Source organism: Apis florea, unplaced genomic scaffold (genome assembly GCF_048593485.1).
Source record: "Apis florea isolate Af1SG1 unplaced genomic scaffold, ASM4859348v1 contig_3587_pilon, whole genome shotgun sequence".
Lineage (NCBI taxonomy): Eukaryota > Metazoa > Arthropoda > Insecta > Hymenoptera > Apidae > Apis > Apis florea.
In genome coordinates this window covers 3,016,656-3,038,541 of record NW_028256789.1, presented here as the reverse complement: position 1 = coordinate 3,038,541, position 21,886 = coordinate 3,016,656, and the positions used below count along the sequence as shown (strand labels likewise).

At 41.5% G+C, this 21,886-nt stretch overlaps 2 protein-coding genes across 15 annotated transcripts in view; one reads left to right on the top strand and one right to left on the bottom strand.

Annotated features, from left to right (window-relative positions):
- Camta (Calmodulin-binding transcription activator) overlaps nucleotides 1–21,886 on the top strand; it is a 99,969-nt gene that overhangs the window by 20,673 nt on the left and 57,410 nt on the right. For 4 of the 13 annotated variants that reach the window (XM_003689845.4, XM_086914282.1, XM_086914283.1 and 1 more), the window contains 12 exons: nucleotides 209–300; nucleotides 7,366–7,554; nucleotides 7,637–8,035; nucleotides 8,130–8,906; nucleotides 9,036–9,371; nucleotides 9,452–9,699; nucleotides 9,799–9,998; nucleotides 10,262–10,369; nucleotides 11,569–11,726; nucleotides 11,858–12,354; nucleotides 13,060–13,215; nucleotides 14,153–19,959. In XM_003689845.4, the coding sequence (XP_003689893.2) occupies nucleotides 209–300; nucleotides 7,366–7,554; nucleotides 7,637–8,035; nucleotides 8,130–8,906; nucleotides 9,036–9,371; nucleotides 9,452–9,699; nucleotides 9,799–9,998; nucleotides 10,262–10,369; nucleotides 11,569–11,726; nucleotides 11,858–12,354; nucleotides 13,060–13,215; nucleotides 14,153–14,291 (3,299 nt within the window). In that variant the 3' untranslated portion in view covers nucleotides 14,292–19,959. Of the gene's footprint in view, nucleotides 1–208; nucleotides 301–7,365; nucleotides 7,555–7,636; nucleotides 8,036–8,129; nucleotides 8,907–9,035; nucleotides 9,372–9,451; nucleotides 9,700–9,798; nucleotides 9,999–10,261; nucleotides 10,370–11,568; nucleotides 11,727–11,810; nucleotides 12,355–13,059; nucleotides 13,216–13,369; nucleotides 13,395–14,152; nucleotides 19,960–20,003; nucleotides 21,476–21,886 lie in introns of those variants that run through there. The other 9 variants (XR_015294153.1, XM_012485364.3, XM_012485354.3 and 6 more) reach the window with 9 other exon arrangements.
- On the bottom strand, nucleotides 17,727–21,860 carry LOC147656577 (uncharacterized). Of its 2 annotated transcripts, none has more exons than XM_086914290.1 (2): nucleotides 21,724–21,860; nucleotides 17,727–21,398 (listed from the first exon to the last, which is right to left on the bottom strand). In XM_086914290.1, the coding sequence occupies exons 1-2, from the start codon at nucleotides 21,769–21,771 to the stop codon at nucleotides 20,967–20,969; spliced, it is 480 nt and encodes a 159-aa protein (XP_086770416.1). In that variant the 5' UTR covers nucleotides 21,772–21,860; the 3' UTR covers nucleotides 17,727–20,966. The 2 variants fall into 2 exon arrangements, with proteins under 2 accessions (XP_086770416.1, XP_086770415.1); XM_086914289.1 differs by having other exon boundaries at nucleotides 21,718–21,853.

Genomic DNA, 21,886 nt, shown 5'->3' with positions numbered 1-21,886 from the left:
GTAACTCGCGTGATAATCGGATTAACGATTGAAAGGAGTTAACCAAACTCCTGTGATGTAATCGATACTATTAGGATATTAAATTTCTTTGAATTTCGTGTTTCATTTGCGAAAAAAAAAAAAAAAAAAAAAAGAAAAGAAAAACGTTCCAATCGTCGTCCAGACCAGATTTTCATCGAATTCTTTTTTTCTTTCCCCCCCCGTTTAGATGGAGATCCGATAAAACTTCCGGAGAATTTGGAGACCTTGCCACGAGCTGAACATTTTCCAACTCAGAGGCACCGATGGAACACCAACGAGGTGAGTTTGAAAGCGATTATTTTTAACTGGAAATTCTATAAAACGTTCTGTCTGCTACTTCAACTTCTCGATTAAGGCAAGAGAGAGAGAGAGAGAGAGAGAGAGAAGGAAAAGGCTGTACACGAGCGTAGAAAAATTCGAATGGAAACGGGTACGCGAGTGAAAAAAAGAAGAAAAAAAGGAAAAAAAAAAAAGAAAGAAAGGAAAGCAGGTTAGAAAAAGTAATGTCTCGGTCGAATTCCAACAAAAGAGCATACAGTTTCCTAGCAGCACCAACTGGATATACATTTACACGGCATTTCAGTAGGCAACTGGAAAGTAAATAGCGACGTCGCAACGCCGTTGGTGGCTCGTACGTAGCGTCGGTGGTTAGAGAGGATAGATGCTGTCCGTCCGTGTGCAAGCTCCGCATCGGTGTGCAGGAGTGCACATACCAACACGTGGAGCACCCTGCACTCGTAGGTGTACCGATGTAGTCCACTGCTACTCTGACCCCGGTCGGCCCCCGATCAATAGCTGGAGCCAGCTAGAGAGCTCAGCCGAGCCGAGTTGAGTTGAGTTTTCCAGTTCCGTCGAGTCGAACCGAATCGCGAGCCTATGCTTGGCTTGCCCCCTTCCTATCCTTTGTCGATGATAACTCTCTTTTCATCCGTTTTTTTCCTCCTCCCCCTCCCCCTCACCCTCACCCCTCTTTCCTTTTGTGGTTTTTCATTTTTCCTACATTTTTCCCATCCCTCTTTCCTATCTTTTGAACATCGTCGAGAAAAAAAAAAAAAGTAAGGGAAAAAATATCGATTATTATCCAGATTTATATCCTCGTTTATAATCGTTGCTAAGATTAATCGCGATGAACCAGAGGGAGGGGGAGGGAAGTTTCTTTCTCCGACTTTCAATCTCGTCCCGAGATCCCGCTGTTTCGAAAGTTCGATTTGTTTTTCTTTAAACTTACCACCTTTCTTCGACCGATCGTCGTCGAGGATCCACGTTGAATCTATGCAAGTTGCCCCTTGTTTCGTTTATCTATCGCGGTGCAATATGCATTGCTAATCAGGTCAACTCGAACGCGCTGCATCGTTCATCTTTGTACGTACGTTCTTCCTCCATCGTCTAAATTTTGACGTAATTTTGACGTGGAATTATCGGTATCATAAATATGAATGAACCCTCTATTATTTTCAGAGTATTCCTATTACGTCAATTCATTTTTCTTCCCTTTCTTCTTCTTCTTCTTCTTCTTCCTCCTCCTGTTCCTTTTTTTCTTTCTCTTTCTTTTTTTTTTTTTTTTTTTTTTCACTTACCTCGATGAACCTCGCGGAATGGATGAAAGGTCGGCGCATTAGGGATTCATGCCCGCGAAACTATTCATAGGATGAAGTTCTTAGGAAGTTAACGGAGCAACTTTTTGTACCGCGAAAAAGTTTAAAACCTCGCGTATGCAGTCGAAATCCTTTGCTAGGGCTCCCCTCGCCGTGATCTTGTTTTCTTGCCCGCTTCTCTTCCCTCCCCCCCCCCTCCCTCAACTTCGAGCTCGACGCTCTTCCTTCCACGCCATTTCTCTCCTCTGACAGCGTATACGAGCACGTCGTCATCCGACTTTTGAATTGTCCCATCTTTCACGGAACACGTGAAAATTCCGCGAATAAAATATCCCCCGGCGAGATAGATGGGGTGCGGTAAACTTTCAGTCTACTTTTGATTGCGTCCTATCTCGCCAGAGTTTAACTAACCCCCCCCCTCCCCCCGAGAGGGTCAACTCTAGTTGGGAATGGAAATTCGGTTTATTCGATTGACGTAGCAAAGAGTCCATTGTTCAGACCGTTGCTGCCGGGGCCGAATTTTTATTGACTCGTTGCCAAATTCTAAGTTGTTATTGGAGACAGACATCGCAATCAAGTCTAAACTTCAAACGGGCACAAAGTAGCTTCATGTTCTCCCTGTTCTGTACCGAACCGAATCAATTTCGTTCCCGGTGGTGGAATTCTTCCGTCCAAACTTTTCCTATTAACTTTTTTAATAGCCTCGATTATACGGAGCTAAAATTTATTGCCCAGAAGAAGAAGAGGAGGAGGAAGAAAGAGAAAAAAACAAAAAGGAAAAAGAGGAGAAAAAAAGGACGTGTGTAGCCTCAGGTTGCTTTATCGATTGTTCCCAACCAACAACGCCTCCTCCGTTGCTTTTTTTCGTATGTTCCTGTTTTCCTTTCTCATCGCTTTCGAATCGATGCTTGATAACTTCCCAAGATCCCTGTCCTCGCGACTCTTCTTCCCTTCCTCCCATCGTTGCCTGATCGAATCCCATTTGTAATCCCAGACACGACGGTGTATATACTCCGTTGGTGAAATTATAGTAATAATTTTTCACACATATCTAGGGAAAAAGCATATCATTCGTTTTGCACTTTTAGCATCGGTAATGAGGCTTAATGACGTTGATTTATTAACTGGCAACCCGGCCATATATAATGGGCCAAATAATTTGAAAATTCCGGGACACGTAACGCAATGTGTGGATCTCCGTAAATTTTATCTTCGAGTCGGAATGTCAACGATTGTTCCATTTACTTATTTATCGCGATTTGTGATAACGTGATTACGAAAAAATTGAATTTTTGTTTGTTATCTTGATTCGCGTGTAAAGAAACTACGACTATTTCGAATATTCATATTCGATTGGACTTTTTTTAATTTTACCGGTCCGATAACCGGTTCCTTGGTCAAATTTCTGCGATAACGTTTCATTTAATTGATGAGCATACGAAACCGCACGGCCTATCTGTAAGCGGAAATCGATCCGAAAACAATGTTTCTGTTTGCTTATTGATTTCCGATTGCAGCGCAGTATAAATGCATTGAATAGCTACAGTTTACCTGGGCATACAATGACAGTCGACGCAATTAAACGTTAGTTTGCACTGTCAGTAATGCAATTTCCGATCCCACCACGTTTTTCAGCAAATTGTATTTGGATGTAACACCGAAATTGATTTCGGCAAACACGACTATTATTATATGTCACAGTCAACATTTGCTTATTTCCGACTGCGCTCATTTGCCGAACCTGCGCCCGTCTCAATTAGAAGAAAAATTATTTCTATCGATTAATCTTTAATCGATTATTACTTATCGAATTCACGTTTCATTCGAAATTGTTCATAGAAATCGGTTATTTTTTTTCGCAGCGACGAAGCAACCAGTATAGATGTGGGTCGCATCGATTGCAATTTCTCGGATGGATTTCACTTCGTACCTTTTGCATTTTGAATCGAACGATTTTATGGTTTCAAGAAAATCCAATTTCAAGAGTACGATTTTATCGAAATTAGATTTCTCGAAGCTTTTTTTAAATTTAACAACCACGATTCTTCAACGATAATTAATCCTTAAAATTTAACTTTTAGTAACTTTTACGATTTTTTCTCTCGTTGAAAAAGATCTCCAAGAATCTGTATTCAACGTCATCGATTATTAAATTATCCTTTATATTTCGTTATAAAAAAAAAAAAAAAAAAAAAAAAAAAAACACTTGCAAGCATGTTTTGATATCGTTGAACGAAAGTTTTCGGCTTCCCCTGTCGACGTTTTTACGTCGCGTGCTCTCGTCGCTTCCCCTTGTCTGAGCAAATACCGACATATACTACTGACAGCGACTTCGAACTTGCGAGCCATTCCGAAGTGATGTTTATCTCTTCATAAAGTGGCTTTTTACGTACGAAAAACTTGTGAAATATTTATGTACCCGGGACGAAAAGTTGTCCGTCAAGTTGCGCAACTTAGATTCCAGTGTTTGTCGACGACGAATGTCACCGAGTGCGCATCATTCGACGCAACACGGAAGTTGCTGTTCAGCCTGTACCCTAGTTTCGCAATTTATCTTTCCCGAGTATCGATTATCAATCGGCGATAAAATTCCCTCGGATACGTATTCGTAAAATAGAAAGCATTGGAAGGACGTTGCATCTTCGTTTCGGGTGTCGGAAGGAGGGTCGATTTATCGGTCCTTTTGCATTCGTAAATCAAGGAGAATACATCCTTTCCGGTAACACGCGGGACAGAAGGCGTCTCGTTTACGTATCCGCTAAACCGAATACAGGAATCTATGGGCTCTTTCATCGTATCTTGAAAGATCTATAGATCGGTCTCGGTTCAAAGAGAGTACGCCGACTGACCTTCTTCGCCTTGCCTACGTGTGGATTCGTTACGAGACGGAATTTACGCGAGACGCGTTTGAGAGGGCGGAAAAAGGAGAGAGGAAAAAAAAAAAAAAGAAAAAAAAGAGGAAAAGAAAAAAAGGAAGGAAAAAAACGGAGAGGAAAAGGAAGCCCGAGTAACACGAGTTTGAATATTACGTACGCAATTAGAGGTAGTAGCACGGGTAAAAATTTTTGCGAATCTGACTGGCGTTGCATGGAAGCCGACCTTGCACGCAACATAACGATATGCACTGTCAGACGCCGTCTTTCAAGTTGAACTATTCTCTCCCTCGCGTTGCCTGACCCATTTCACGTCTGGCACGTTGCAAAATATGGTAACGCATAGAAAATCAATTTACGTGGGCGCCTCGCGTGAAGAAGAAGATTTCGTAGGGAAAGCTCTTCGATTCCAGCTCTGATAAAAATAAGATATCCAAGTTATTAATAATGCTGGACGGATACGTGTAATCTTTTGCGCTCGTCTCTCGCGTACGGCTCTTACGTAACGCGTTATCGCGAAAATGGATTCGAAAGGGGTTCGGGTGAAATACATATAGCATCGATCATATGCATCCGTACCCTCTGACCCCTCTTGACCTTTTCTACGATTGATCAGACCCAGGCTGAGTAATTATAGGGATGGGAAATTCCCCGTGCACGGTGAAAAAAACGCGATATTACGAATTCTCCAGTTTCTATACGGATACATAAAATATACTCCCTACGGAATGCAAATGATCAATTAACCACTAATAAATCAATGCAACACAGGGGGCAAGCTTTATCTTCTACCACCTTCTACTCGTCGGCGCTTGGCTGGCCTAATGGTTGGTCTACGCCGCCCTCTTATTCCGTTTTCCCCTCTCCAGCCAGTACTCCAGTTACCCTACCCTACCCAACCGTCCCGCTCTTTCTCGTCCATCCCTCGTTAAGAATATTTATATCCAGGCCACGTTCACTGGAGAACCTTTGGAAACTCGAAGGCCCACCCACGGGAAACGGGTGCAAAAGATATTAAGCACTCCGAACCATACTTTGCTCCTCTTTTTTTTTTTTTTTTTCTATTTCTTTCTTTCTTTCTTTCTTTCTTTTTTCTTTTTTCCCTTCCCACCAATTACCTCTTTTCTACTAACTTAACGAGACAAAGGTTCTCCCGGTAATTATCGCGTCTACCTTTTTTTCCAGATTATACTTTTTCTACCGGCGGCTCTCCTCGCTATAATTTTATTACGTAACCCGACTTGAACGTTAACGAGCAGCACGGATCTGTCGTCCCCTGTACGCTATGCTCCTGTATAGGAATCGTGGATCCGCGTTTCGATGGAACCGCGCCACGAGGGCAATCTTGACATACCTAATTCGAAATGTACGATTTGTGGGTCGAGCTTGGCAACCGAGCAACCCCAATCAGGAGCTAACCATCGGTGCAAAACGTATCGCGAGATTCCTCGATCATTGCGGTCGTGTAGCTTCGATTATTCCACGGTTAATCCAGCCAATCCTCGATGTGTATATATATATATATATACACGTGGAGAACATTTGCAGAATCTCACGGGATGATCTTTAACGCGAGAAAGTTGTCGTTGTGAAATAGTGGTAATCGGATTGATCGCGAGTCGATTCTCGAGCGAAGGCGACACGCGAAGCGTCTCCCTGAACTGAACTTTATTATATCAACACCGGGAGAATTTTATTGCCGGCCACGTTTCCACGGTTAGACTGGAATCAGCTGCAGTTTGGCGATTTCGATTTGCATTACACCACGTCAGATCGCGTGCCGTGCATTTTCTGATCGCCACGTGTACTTATTTCACCTTACACCGTTCAATTTTCTTTCGCCCCCGAGAGAGGTTGCCGCTTTTTTTCATCCATTCCTCCGTCGTCGACGGAAGGAAATTGCGGATAATCATCATTGGGCTCGTTCGTTCCACGGACGTTTGTATAAAGCCGAATTCTTTCTTTCCAATCCTTCTCCCACTCCCCCTTTTTTCCTCCTTTCCAACGCGTATTCCAGTATAACGTTTCCTTTTTCCACCATCTTGATTGCATGTCAACTTGGAGAGCCACATGCATACGTACGATGTATCGTGATTAACCAACCGCGAAATCTGTTCACCGATTACGATTTTTCTTTCACCTCGCGTTCGACTTTCGAGTTTCTTGCTTATTCTTTATCATCGTGCGTTTTCGTTTTTAAGATTCGTATTACACAATTCTTTGTACGGAAAATCAATAGAGAACCGGTATAATAACCGAGTTGCTATTATTAGCGGTAAACATGAAAGAAACAAACGCGCGCATTAGTTTTCTTCGTATCTACGAAACTGTAACTGGGGTTACGGAAAACGATTTAACTTTAATGAAAAGTTAAGTTGAAAGAGAATTTCCCCCCTTTTCATCGATTTCGGAACGAAAGATTTGTTCGAAGAACAGGCTTTCTCGACATTTAGATGGAAGAAGGATATTGGTGCGGGAAATTTTTCGCAACTCGTCTCGCTTTATCAATCTTGTTTTATCGGTTTTATCCGCGAGGAGAATGAGAAATCGAAGGAAGATTGAAAGATGTATCGGTAAGATTTTCAATAGTAAGCAAAATCCGGAGAAGAAGCAGATGTCAGCAAGGCTGACTGAGCGGAGAGCGTCTATATGTTCTCTTGAATTCGCATATCCTACTTCTGCCTTGAGCTTGTCTTATCTTCATCATCTCGAGGGAAGTTTCCAGTTTCCACTTTCAAACTACTGCATACTTACTAGTTAGAAATCTACTGTATCGCATCGTGTTATTTCATGAAAATGAATTCTTCTTTTTACCTTTCTTTTTTTTTTTTTTTTTCCTCCCCCTTTAAATCGAACGATTTTGATCTTGTTATCAGGAGATTGCTGCCATCTTGATCAGTTTCCAAAGACACGCGGAATGGCAAAGTCGGGAGGTGAAGGTACGACCACGAAGTGGTTCGATGTTACTGTACTCGAGAAAGAAGGTCCGTTACCGGCGGGACGGTTATTGCTGGAAGAAACGGAAAGATGGTAAAACTACACGAGAGGATCACATGAAACTGAAGGTAGTTTTTCATTTTCATTTAGGTGGGAAGAAGGAAGGGCAAGGACAGTCTACAGAGTGTTTTGTTCGAATTCGATATACAGGTGCAGGGAGTCGAGTGCATCTACGGCTGTTACGTGCACTCGGCTATCCTTCCGACGTTTCATCGGCGATGTTATTGGCTACTACAGAATCCAGACGTCGTCCTCGTTCACTACTTAAACGTTCCTTACCCGGACGGTGATGCAAAGCTAGCGGCGCTGCCACCGTGTCTCGCACTGCCGCCAGACAAGAAGGAGTGGACGCGAGACGAGCTGGCTTCTCAGCTTAGACCTATGTTCCTCGGTGGAGACGACGATCCGAACAATCCTCACCTTACGCAACACTCGAATCATCCCGTCGACATGATAGTTTCTCAACTGTTGGACAGACAGAGAGCATCTTCCACTTCCTCTACCACCAGCACTCAGCTTGCACCTAGGAGACTAACACCGGACAATCAGGTACGTACGACTTCAGGATCGCAGTCTGCTGGATGGATATAATACATGTAAAATATTCGTTTGCCTTCTTTAACGCTGGTTTTTCGGTGATCAGGTTTCTTCGACTACCGGAGGTCAGCAATCGTCGACATCAGCCTCACCGGCTCCTCGCGTATACTCGAGACATTCCCACACGACTCAAAGCCAACAACCGGCTCCTTTAGTTTTAAGTTTGCAACAGATTCAAGGTGGTGGCGGTCTTCTGATATTGAACAGCCAACCGTATCATCATCAACAACAGCAGCAGCAGCAACAACAGCAGCAGCAGCAACAACAGCAGCAGCAGCAACAGCAGCAGCAACAGCAGCAGCAGCAACAACAGCAGCAGCAACAACAACAACAAAGCCAACAAGTGGAAATGCAACAGGTTCCGGAGCAACAAATTGTACAGCAGACGAGCGTGGACAGAGAACAACAGACTCAGCAGGAGATAGAGGCCCAGGAAAGTATGGATCGTTCCACGGTGCAATCGTTGCCGATCGGCGGCGCCGGTCCCGAGGTCACCGATTTCGCCGAGACATTGGACCTGAGTCAAGAGGACATTCAACGAACGTTATCCGCGAACATGGTGCCACCATCCCCGTCTCCCTCTCCGGCAGACAACAGCATGATCAATCCGATGGATTTCATCGACTCGTCGGACGATGTCCTCGTCAATTTGGACGCGTTCGACGTGTTCGGTGATCTGCCGGAGCTTCACGATTTCGAGGCCGAGCAGACCAAGGCCGAGGAGAGAGGAGGGTCCGATAACGATGTCGGATGTCATCCTGGAACAACCGTCCATATCGCGGAGTACAGTCCGGAGTGGAGTTACACCGAAGGTGGCGTAAAGGTGAGCTCGATATTCGATTGGTAACGATTGGTTAGGTAGGAGGGGATATGCACGTAGTTGCACGACTCGTCGTTCGAAGTTACGAATTAGAAGGAAAATTAGCGGTGGAATTCTTGATTCTCGTTCTAGGTATTGGTCGCTGGCCCTTGGACCGGTGGCAGTAATTCTCAATCTTATTCGGTGTTGTTCGACGCCGAACCGGTCGAAGCGTGTTTGGTACAACCAGGGGTGTTGCGGTGTCGTTGTCCCGCTCATGCCCCGGGAATAGCGTCTCTTCAGGTGGCGTGTGACGGCTTCGTTGTCTCCGACAGCGTTGCCTTCGAATATCGTCGGGCACCGACGACCGAGCCAAGCCCGGAACGAGCTCTCCTGGATCGTTTGGCGGACGTGGAGTCACGTTTGCAAGGACCGGGCCCGCCATCTCCCGCGGCTCATCTGGAAGAGCGATTAGTGGCGTATTGTCAAGTGAGTGGCTCGTCCAATTCTCAACCCCTCCCTATTTCTCTTTGTCCGAATGATGTTCGATTCGTGTCTGAACGTCCCAGGATGCTGTTGTCCGTCCGTGGCGAGCCGGAGCGGAACCGTTACAATCCGGCGGCCCTACTCTCTTACATTTGGCCGCAGGATTGGGCTACTCCAGGTTAGCTTGCGCGCTCCTTCACTGGAGAGCGGAAAATCCTAGTAGCGTATTAGATGCCGAGGTCGATGCTCTGAGGCAAGACAGCGCCGGTCTTACGCCCCTCGCTTGGGCTTGCGCGGCAGGGCACGCGGATACTGCCAGGATCCTCTACAGGTTCGTATCGCCCTCTTCTCTTTCTTCTCTTGTCAATATTCGTTCGTTCGTTCATTTCGATTCGTTTGATCGATCGATATCCGCCCGTTTTCCGCACAGATGGAACGCAATGGCGCTTCGCGTGAGGGATTGCCAGAACAGAACTGCGACCGAGTTAGCGGCGGAGAACGGTCACACGGCGATCGCCGAAGAATTGAATCGACTCGAAGCGAGAAGACAAGACGAGAGGCTTTTCTTGCGACCTGCCAGCCCTAACCCTAGGAGGCCATCTCAAGACAGCGGTCTCGATCTGGCGTTGTGTTAGTCTCGTTTGCTATTATACTGCCCTCTTCCGTATATATACACGCACATACATTCACGTCCAACACAAAGTAAAGTATCACAAACTTCCTTTTCCTAATGAAAAACGAACCCGCCGCGGCATATATAAAAATCTCCTCCCTCCCCGCCTGGCCCCCCCCCCCGCCCCGTCCTCCTGTAAGATTTAGAGTACAAGGTCATGCGAGCGTAAAATTAAAATAATCAGGAAACGTAGCATTAAGGGGTTTATCGAAAAACACAGGTGGCTCGCCGCTGCTGGACAACATGGAATTGTTGCAAGAGGATGACTCGTCATTAGCCCTCAGCGAGCAGGGAATGGAAAGCGCTCCGACCCCTCAGGAGACTGTAGGTCCGTACCTTCCTCGTTTCCCCTTCTATTTGTCTGTCTGTCTGCCTGTCTATCTGTAAATATGTATATATATGTATATATTATATATATATATACATATATATATATATGTGTATATTTATATATATACATGTATATATACATATATATATATATGTATGTATATATATATATATATATATATACATGTATATATATATTCGTAACTCTGTCTGTTTCTAACTACTACACTTATAGATTCATCGGCCTAGATAAACAAGTACTGCGCGGGCTGTGATCCGTAGTGATTCCTAGCTAAAACTGCGTCCCCTTATTCTCTCTCTCTCTCTCTCTCTCTCTCTCTCTCTCTCTCTCTCTTGTCTGTCTGTCTCTCTCTTTCTATCTCTTCTTTTCACACATTACATACACACACGTACACACACACACACACACACAGTGTTCTTTTTTTTTTTTTTCTGTCTCTCTGTCTATGCGTACGAGACGACCGGACATGGTCCAGGCTCACTGTCCTCTAACTCCTCTGAACTCTTGCAGCTTAAAGCAGTATTGGTGTTGCTTGGCCTTCGTAACTGCTGGTGTTGGATGATTGCTGTGTAACGTCTAAAAAAATTTTCTTAGCCGTCTATTATCGGCTGTCGACCAATTCCTCGAGAGACAATCTCGTCTGGGTTATGCCGACAAGTTTTAAAGCGGATATTCGTGACAAAAAAAAAAATATATATATATATATACATATAAAATAAAATAAAATAAAATAAAATTTGGAAACGAGACGAGACAAATTTACACGAGAACACGTGATCTGTACAGCTGATACTAAAAAAAACTCCGCAAAAAACACACACTATATACCACGGGCTGCGTCAGACCCGTAGAGCAGAACTTTCAACAAGCCTGAGAAAAAATGAAACTACACTCGCCATCTGATTTACCTGTTTCAAGACGTTCGATTCGTATCGTGTAGAAAATCTCAGCAACATACAAACGAAATAATCCGCAATTTTTGGTGTCACATGTCTTATTAACATCCGATTTGGTTCATCGTATAAAATACGTTCACGGCTTAAAAAAAAAAAAAAAAAAAAAAAAAAAAAAAATGAGCAAACAAAAAAAAAACCTCGATGTTGTGATCAATGTGATTTCGGCGGTCCTGTAACACGTTTTTCGAGTTTGGCTAGGGTGGTGATTCCTTTTTATAGGGGAAGAAGACGCGAGGGTGCTGACATTGGCTGAGCAAATTATAGCAGCGCTACCGGAAAGGATCAAGAGAGCGGAAGGTGATTCTCCGTCTTCTTCCTCGCCACCTCCCCCGGCACCGCCCTTGTCATCTCTGGAGGATGCTCTGATGGAACAAATGGTAAGCGTTTCCTCGTATCGTTACAATCTCTTCTTAACAACAATTAACGAATTGTTCAATTTTGTTGATACTTTTCGTCACAAGATCGATGAGATAAATTCACATCGCTTGGTGATCCGTAATTCTTGTAGCCGCTCGATTCTGGAGAATTGTTCGACTCGTATCGCGAGTGCAGTGGAGGAGCGGCATCAGTCTCGGATGCTGACGCAGATGCTAGCCCCTCGAGTCCGTCTAGCAGCTGCCTCACACCGGACTCGCCATCTCCACCGCCTACGACGGCCGACTTCTGCGAATTCTTGCAGCTGCAGTTGCAGCTTGACGGAAATAACGGCCATAACGGCCAGTACTATTCGACCGGTGGGGATCGGAAGTTCGGTAACGTGATTGGCTCTGGAATTTGCGGGACTGTGACAGGTGGAGGTAACGGGAACGGTGATGGGAACGAGGCGGATCTGAGCAGGCTCACCCTGTCCGATCGGGAGCAAAGAGAGCTTTATCACGCCGCCCGAATGATCCAGAAAGCCTACAGAAATTACAAGGGGCGACAGAGGCAGGAGGAAGCGGAGAGGCACGCTGCTGTACTCATCCAACAATATTATCGTCGACATAAACAGTACGCTTATTTTAGGTAATCTGTTTTTAGCTTAACACGCCGCGGCCGTGTATTGTTCGCTCTTCGTTCTATCTTCTCGATTTATCTGGACCAACCGGCCGGTTTGCGTGCCTATTTCATCGTTTTTCGCGTGGGACGCTTGAGAGATTGATGATGATAATAATAATAATATTAATAATAATAATACAACGAGGGTATAGCTCGACTACTCGAGATCTTGGTCGCCACCGTGGAATCCTCCGTTCCTATTTCGCGAGTTGGAACCGTTAGTTTTAATAAGCGGCAATTAATAGAGGGAGGACACGAAGGCGTACCATGGTGGGAAGGGGGGGCCAATTTAACGATCCAGTTAAATCGGACGGATTTCACCAAAGTTCGTTCTATCTATCTCTCAGGGGGGTATACCGAGGGGGTGAACTTTTAATTGGCATCGTAAATAATTCGAAAACTTGAGCGAGTTTCTTACTCTTCCGCCGCGGCGTTCCGAATACAAAATTAACCTGGCATTAAATTAATACGACTTTTGTTTGAGATGAAAGCTTATCCTTCCCTGCTTCTTTTCCATAATATATATATATATATATGTATGTATATATATATGTATATATATATATATAAGATAGCGCATTCTTAAAGCGTGTCTTTGCAACTTCTTATTTCACGATTGTCTATTTTTCTTTTTTTTTTTTTTTTTTTCTCTCTCTCTCTACCATTCCACAGACAAGCTACGAAAGCTGCTCTGGTGATACAAAGTAACTACAGGAATTATCGCTCGCGTCCTGGCTCGGCGAGCTCGAGGCAGCAAGCGGTTCACCAGCAGGCCGCTCATCAAGCTGCAAGGAAGATCCAACAGTTTATGCGGCAATCGAAAATCAAGTTAGTATCCGTCGGTGCACATAATTGCATTTCCTGTTGCAACGATGTGCACGCATTATTAGTTATGTAGACTTCTTGTTAGCACACGAAAGGCTTATCGTACGAAAGACATCTAAAGTTCTAAAGTCTCCCTCTTCTGTGTGTACTAATGCAGCTTGTCGTGGGACGATTCACGACCGGTAAGTAACGAAAACAAGTAGGGCGATTGTCGCGCGGCAAACACTGCTCGTTTATCGCTCCTGTATCTCTTTAAAAGGATACTCGCTCTTTTGCTTTCACCAGGACGATCAGTGCACCCTGTGTCACGACCCCCGCCCCCGCCCCGCCCCGCCCCGCCCCCCCCTCCGCCCCTCCGAATAACGATAATCTATTGTTTCCGACGATACGAATTATATTGATTAGCTTCTTGTTGTTTATTACGGAATGTAACCGGTGCTTTGTGTTTTCTGTTTTATATGTCTTAATCGTGTTTTTTAAACGGAAGTAACCAGTAATCCATGCAACGGTCCATCATTTACGGAGCTTCTCATAGAGACGAGAAGATATTATCACTTCAATTATCACTTTGCTCCCTCCCCGTAGTAGTGTAGTTCGATGAAAAGAGAGAGGAAAAAAAAAAAAAGAAAAGAGAGAAAAAGATTGAAGTACTTTCTCCGAACAAAAGGAACAAAATTATTAATTAAATAATTAATAATTAATACTTTTGTATTCGATAATGAATACAATGAATGACAGGATGTCAATTAACGATAACAAAGTACTTCAATAGAATCGAGCAAAGTGTTAATTGCAGTTTCACCGAGTTAGATGCGCTCGTTTGTTTCGTAGTTGACGTGTTCCTCAGAGTGCTTGATCATTCAGTGTCATGTATGCACATTCGCAGTAGTTTAGCGAGGTTAATTTCGATCTACATGAACGAATGCATTTCTCGAATTAGGCTGCAGAACGCCAGGGCCGCCGCAAACGGGAACGGGAGGCCGCCAGCGGGCATTTTACGGGCGGTTGCTGCCCCCCAAAGCTCGCCCTCATCTAGCCCAGGGGCCAGCCTAGTAGCCGCCAACCCAGAGGTCACTTAATCGACTGTCGATCGAACGGCACACAAAATGGTGATGATACGTCGGACACAAAGTAATAGAGCCTAGCCACCCAAATTTTAATTGGTCGTCGAGTACGGGGGATAAATACCACGTACGGCCCAATATCGTCGAGGTTCGCGGGAAAAAAAGAAAAGAAAAAAAGAAAAAAAAAGAAAAAAAAGGATTCCAGGAACATTACACGATCCAAGAAATCCTTTGACGATCAACCGGACACGGACACGCTTTACTCTCTTTACATCCCTGATCACGTGTACCTGCCTTTCGATCTAAACATCTCTCCATCGCGTCTTTGACCCACAGATTTCACAGACACAGACACAGGGATCGTGTCATCGTCCCCTATCTACTACGGTCTTTTCGTTTCACTTCACGATTTATTCCGAAGCTGCCGTTTTAATATATCCATTAATATTTCCTGCATTTCTTTCCCTCGGTCGACACGACGCTAAGTGGTATCAGAGGTAGGTGGTCTATCATGATTCTCTCTGACACGTTCTCGTGTACACGTCGTGTTGTTGCAAAGGCGATTCAAGCATAATAGATGATGCATTCATTGTTTCGAATCATTCGTTGAAAAAGAATCGAATCATGATGTGTTGAGCATGTTCGTAGAATATATATATATATATAAGCCCTCCGCTTGAGGCATCCGCAATTAACCGACAATTATTTTTCACGATTAAGAGTACAAAAGAGGCTATCCTACGTTTTTTTTTTTTTTTTTTTTTTTTTTTTCAGAAACGACTATATTTGCATTGATTTTCGACACAGACGATGTACACATGGTTTTTTTTTTTTCCCTTTCCTTTTTTTCTCATCCTTCCAGCATCCTTCTGGTATCTGGAATTTGAACGAGTCCTTTCTTCAACTCCGCTTTGTTCGCGTGTCCATCCAACGAGCGTTTCACGCGATAATACGCGTTGTTGTTCATTTCCTTTTTTTTTTTTCTTTTTTTTCTTTTTTTATTTTAACCAAGTATGATTTACGATAAACGATACAAGACTCGATGTAGACAACGACGATGGAAGAACAGTATTGTTAAAAAAAACTTGTAGAAACGTCGTTAAGGGGGAATTTTTCTTTCTTATTTTTTTTTTTTTTTATGATTCACACGCATACATGCATACATATATATACACACACATACACAAACGTAAAAATATTTGCGTATACTATTTTACGTTTTCCCATTATTAATCTCGGAGTGAGAGGAAAAGAAATATATTAATATATTTATATATTTCGCGCGTTATTTTAAACGAGAACTAAAGACGTTCTGTTTGTTTGCTTTTTTTAACCTTTATTAATATTAAGTATTTAACGTTTATAAAAAGCGATCGAAATTCGACACGCCGAGTATTTTATTTGTAGCTGTCGTATCGAACGCTTTTCCTTATTTATTTCTCACTATATATATATATATAGAGCTTTCCGCGAAATCGAATTTTTCGAATCAAAAGCGATTCGAATCTCGTGTCATTTTTTTCGTTTCTTTTTTTTCTTTTCTCTTCTTTCTTTCTTCTTTCCTTTCTTTTTTTTCCCCCTTCTTTTCTTTACGATCGAGCATGACGCGAATGTTTTTTGATTGCCGTGACAACACGGTGCAGTATTTGTTGTTGTACGTTCGAAAGATGTTTACGATTACCGCATAATCGAAATTAGGTGGCAGCAATGATCTCTTCTTTGCACGATACAATTTCTTTCTTGCTTTGAAATAAGAAAAATACGATTCAGATCGATGAACGAGAAAGACATCTTATTTTTCGCTGAAGTATCTGGTGTATATTTGAGATCTGAGGAAGAAAGAGAGAGAGAGAGAGAGAGAGAGAGAGAGAGAGAGAGAGAGAGAGAGAGAGAGAGAGCATGTGGACGAGTGAGCAAGAAGGTTGCTAGAGAAATGAAACAAAAACAAACAAACAAAAAAGAAAAAAAGAAAAAAAAATGTGAGAACTAGAGAGAGTTTAAACGAAAAAGTAAGAAGTAAAAGCAACTTAAAAAAAAAAAAAAAAAAAAAAAAAAAAAAAAAAAAAAACCCATAAAAAAAATCAAGAGCCCTTTCTCTATTTAAACGGGGGGGCACTTCATCCACGGGCTGTGCTTAAAGTCACAGTATAATCAACTTTGTAGAATTATATTAGGATATAAGATAGTCGATTACATTGTTACAAAACTACCTACCGTTTTCTCTCTCCAGTAGGGGATTTTTTTAAAGGTTCTTTAGATAAAAAAAAAAAGTGGAAAAAAAAAGAAGAATAGAGGTAAATTAAGGTGTAGCGAGGCGGAATATATGCGCACGGGGGCACAGCCGTGGTACCCGCGTTCAAATTCATTTAAGAAGACAAAAATCTATTGTGATAAATTAATGGTGATCCAAGAAAGTATTTCCGCGGAAAATACTAAAGAAGAAAAAAAAAAAAAAAAAGTTACGCAAAAAAAAAAAAAAAAATCGAACGTCTCGACGTCCACTGGGGACACGAGACGCCGAGACGAAAAAAACAGACAGACAGACAGACAAATCCGGTATGATGAGTTTTTGAGATTAACGCCGTCAGATCTGTCGGGAGAATCTGTTGATAGAAGGACCGATTGATCCTCGTCTTCGATATATACATATATATATACACACATATATATATATATATATCAAAGATAAAAAGTAAAAAAAAAAAAAAAAAAAAATAAAAAAAAAGAAAAAAAAATTAATAAAAATCCTGTGTTGATCCTCCGGTGTTTAAGACAAAACTATGAAGTTTTTTGTAGCGAGGTAATGTTGTGCGGAGCGCGAATGGGAGAAAGAGAGAAAAGAAATTGAATTATGATAAAAAACTGTACACACGAGTCAATTCCAACGAGCATTTTCATGCCATTAAGCTTAAAGAATTATTAGTTAATAATGAAAACAAAACAAAAAAAAGAAAAAAAAAAGAGACGATAAGAGGGAAGGGTGCGAATGGAAGAAGAGGAAGAAAGAGAATAACAAATTCTTACACTCTTTTAATCATTGTTAATTAATTAATTAATTAATTAATCACGATCCTATCGATACTTAAAATGAGACGAGTAAAATAATAATTATTATTATATACACAAAACTATTATTATATTCATATTTTTGCTTATTACATATTTAAGAAAATATTAAACGAGGGCTAGCGAGTATAGTACATTACAAAAGAAAACAAAAAAAAAAAAAAATGATTAAAAAGGATGAGAAAGGGGGAGCGAGGCCGATGGCGAAAAGGAAATCTCACTTTTTTAGGAATATTTTTAGTCTGTCGGGCTTGTACAACTTCGTGCGTGGCAATCAATTTTTCGAATTTTACCATTATAAATGTTATATATCTTTTTTCGAGAAGCGAAAATAAAAGTGAGGAGAGAAATTAGAATCTTTGTACACACGCCGAGATAAATGGGTTTTCTTCTTCTTTTTTTTTTTTTTTTTTTTTTCTTCCGAGTTTCCGAGAGACAGTGGCCCGATCTTCGAACCGAGCAGCGGTTACGTCGCTTTTCCGATATTCGAGAACAAAAATAAAAAAAAAAAAAAAAAGGAAATATTAAAACATAATTGATAATAAAAGGAAAAGTTTAATAAAATATTTGCACACAGTATTTTTCGGTCGTGATTTAAGAAAAGTTCCCATTAAGATGGAAAAGCCGACGCCGCGGACAAAATATTTCAGAAGTTCCCCATTATTATTCTTAGAATCGCATTAAATTACCACGTACATCAAGATTATCGAGGTTATGGAGAACATGGCGGGATTGAAAATGAATAAAAAAAAAAATGAGAAAATGCTAAAAAATAATATTAATTAAAAGACATCGCTAGGGTAGGCGCTTCGAGGATACATAAACTTTAAAAGTCACTTAATAAAAATTATTCTCAAAATATAAAAGTTTAATAAGTAAACAAATTTTTAAATCTACGTAAGAAAGCCAAGAGTCAAAGACGACTAGATGATAGGAGCCGCATGGCCTAACTGCTGCCACTTTAATTAATTATAAATAATTAATTATAACTTTATTACTACTTAATTAAAACTCGATACAAATGAGAAAATATGTCATGCCACTTTTCAAACTAAACTTTCTAGATGCAGAGACGAATCAGTAGGTATAGAAGACTATTAAAAGAAAACTTCTCTTCTAATTGGGAATGATTGATTCGCGCTATAGATTCGAATATTTCCAATTGTCCAGTCTCCAGAAAATCGCACGAGATTTATATACGCGTGTAAGATGCCTCGTTATAAACCAGCACGACTGTTCATTCGAAAATTGGCAAATCATTTCAAATTGCATAGGAATTCGTAACTCTGTCCTCGAAGAAATACACATACAGAAGTACATTTTTTTCAAACGAGCTAAAAAAAAAATCTAACTATCGACGTCATCATATACGTGTTTCTTCATCTATCGGTCGAAAAAAAAGAAGAAAAAAAAAAAAAAAAAAAAAAGAAAATGGAGAAGCATTGCGATTGACTCCGCGAAGACAAGAGGAGAAAAAAGAAGAAAAAAAAAAAAATTGTACAAAAAAGAAAAAAAAAAAGAATTTTGCATGTCCACGCGTTTTTTACGAGATACGACGAGCTTCGATCTTGATGTCATGTTGGTGTATCACGGGTCATCCTGTAGAACGTTTGTATCACGATGTCGAAAAGGTCGAAACGATCGGATATCGGTGCCTAGCTCATGTTCTACTCACTGTTCCTTGATTAAGACGGTCACTTTGTACCTGCTTGCTGCCTGCCTGGCCCGTGCGTTACATAAACATATTTCTAGTCTTATCGAGGTGATCAATCCTCTGTATTTTACTCGATAATAACGTCCAAGCATGTCGCGTACTTTCGTTGTGATAATCCGACGGCGTGGCGTCCCGACGGCCCTTGCCGTCCATGCGGTTTTTCTACACGATATCGAGGAAGCGTAACGCCGATTAATTATTTGTTATATCCCATTCGATTTCGCGAAGAGCAACTATCCCGGAAGGTTGATGGTTTCGACAGCTGTTTCGACATCTACATCCAGCCGACGTTAAATTCACGTTCGAAAATTCACGAAGCTGATTTTCTTGGATACTATATAAATATATATATATATATGTATATATGTGTGTGTGTATATATATATATACATACATATATACATACATATATATCTATATATATATATATATATATAACATACATACATATTTCCTTGTCCTTGTCGGGCAAGACGTAACACGAACGATGATCGATTGTCGACACGTGGTCAATCCGGTTCCAAGGGAATCCATCTGATCGCGTGAATTTTGGAACGATGGCTGCAATAATTTAAACAAGTTCGTGCTACTTTTAGTGGAAACGAATAATGGTAAAGGCTCCATCTCTTGTAATATTTTTATTATCGCAAACGTAATATTATTACATTATTAAATTATATTAAATAAAGGATTACGCCACTGTTTATTATTTATTGACTAACGTTCGACTAATATTGTAAATAATAACGAAAATATTTTATCTATATTTCCGATCCGGGGGTGTTGGGCGGGGCAGCGTATTACCTCTTGTCCGCCCTTATGGCGATCCTACGATCGCCGTTCGCCCACCCCCTATTGTTACACCATTTCATCATTGCATTTAATAAATTATATATTTATTGACTCACTTACCTTTTGACTTACCCCCGCTTATTTCTCTATTCTAGCTCTAGGCACTCGTCCAACACACCGCTACCGAATCGTCCTAATTTCCACGGCTGATTTTTTAACAGCAAGGTCGGCATTGGATCGAGAGAGAAAAAGAAAGGTGAGGTTTCGTTCCTTTTTTTTTTTTTTTTCTTTTTTTCTTTTTATCATCTTTTTTCCGTTCCTCATTTCCGAAGGTTTGTTTTTTGTTGTTGTTGTTTGAACGAACAAGACATTTCTTTTTTTTTTTCTCCTTTTTTTTTTTTTTTTTTTCATTTCTCTTTTATTACTTCCGCAACAATTCGTTTAAAGCATACAAACGGTACAAACTGTATGTGTATACTGTCACTTTGAATATAAATTAAATTAAATTACGCGGATATGATGTGCGTACGAGGAAGATGATAGAATGAGAGGAAGGGTAGAATAAGACGAGAGAGAAGTAAGTGATGTTCCCTTTTTTTTTTGTTTTTTTTTTTTTTTTTTTTTCTCTTTAAGCTTAAATCCGATCGACGTCCGTAGAGAGAGTTTTTACTCGGTTCCAGTATTGATTTTCCGTCCCGACGTATTAACGAGATAAATTATTATTATACGTCGGAATAAAATTCGAAAGAATTCTTGCCAATCGATACGAATATATATATTCCCTGGAGAGAAAAGAAATCGAAGTATTTTTTCCAATGATCTCCGATGATATCAAAGGGCTTCCCCGTAAGAAGATTAGCTTAGCGAAAAAAAAAAAAACAGGCTACAGATTTATTAATTCCTAAACGCAAACAAGCGGTTAACGCGACGTCTTCTCATCCGTTCATTATCGAAGCGCGCCTTTCGTCCTCCTCGTTTCCATCCGCTCGATTTTCCCGATTCAGGGGAAAAATCCGTCGAAAACCTCGATCGAGGTTATCCTTCATCATCGATTATCGCTCGACACGCCTTCTGAATCGCAGAAAAGACAGAGAAACGAAAACGAGAAAAACGAGAAGTCAGAACACTTGAACGCGATGATTCTCGCGATCGCAGACGACGATGTTACCGGCCGATGTGACGGCAACACCCTCCAGACCCTTGAATTCACCGTCACCGCTACCCCATCCGCCAAACGACTTGAGGAACGCCCCCTCCGGGCTGAATATTTGTATTCTGTTGTTGCCCGAGTCGGCGACCACGATGTAACCCTGGTCATCGACAGCGACACCCCTTGGAAACTTGAACTGACCCTCGTCGGAGCCCTCCGACCCGAACGAGGTCAGCACACGACCGTTCACGTCGAATATCTGGATACGATGGTTGTTCCCGTCGCTCACGATCACGCGATTCGTGTTGCTCACCGCGATGTAATGAGGATGTTCCAATTGGCCACGTCCGCTTCCGCAGGAACCGAATTTCCCCACGAACGTGCCGTCCGATTGAAATACCTGCGAAAACAGGACAGATGTATTGTGGTACAATTGTCGGCGACAAGAATTATACAAGATCAAGATTTCGTTAGAAAGGATTATTATTCGTTCTACCAATTGAAAAATTTCGTTACAGCATTTTTCTTTTTTTTCTGGATTATTTTTCCATACGCAAGATATACCTCGTTAGCGGATGATAGACCTTATTTATATATGTGTGTATATATATATTATTATTACCTACGATAGTGCGAAAATGATGCAAAATGATTAGAAAAAAAGAAGAAAAAAAAAGTGGGGGAGTTTAGTTCGCTTCGCTTTCGTAATCATCACTCACGCTTACGTCCATTACGTCGAATACGCCGTGCCTGGGTAAGTAAGTAAGAACCATATTCCCTTCTCCCTTTTTCCCGCTAACTTGATCGCATATTTATTTAGGAAGATTTCTCGTAGCTGGGCTCACACACGTATCTCGTATTTCGATGTTTGGGAAATACAAACAGAGA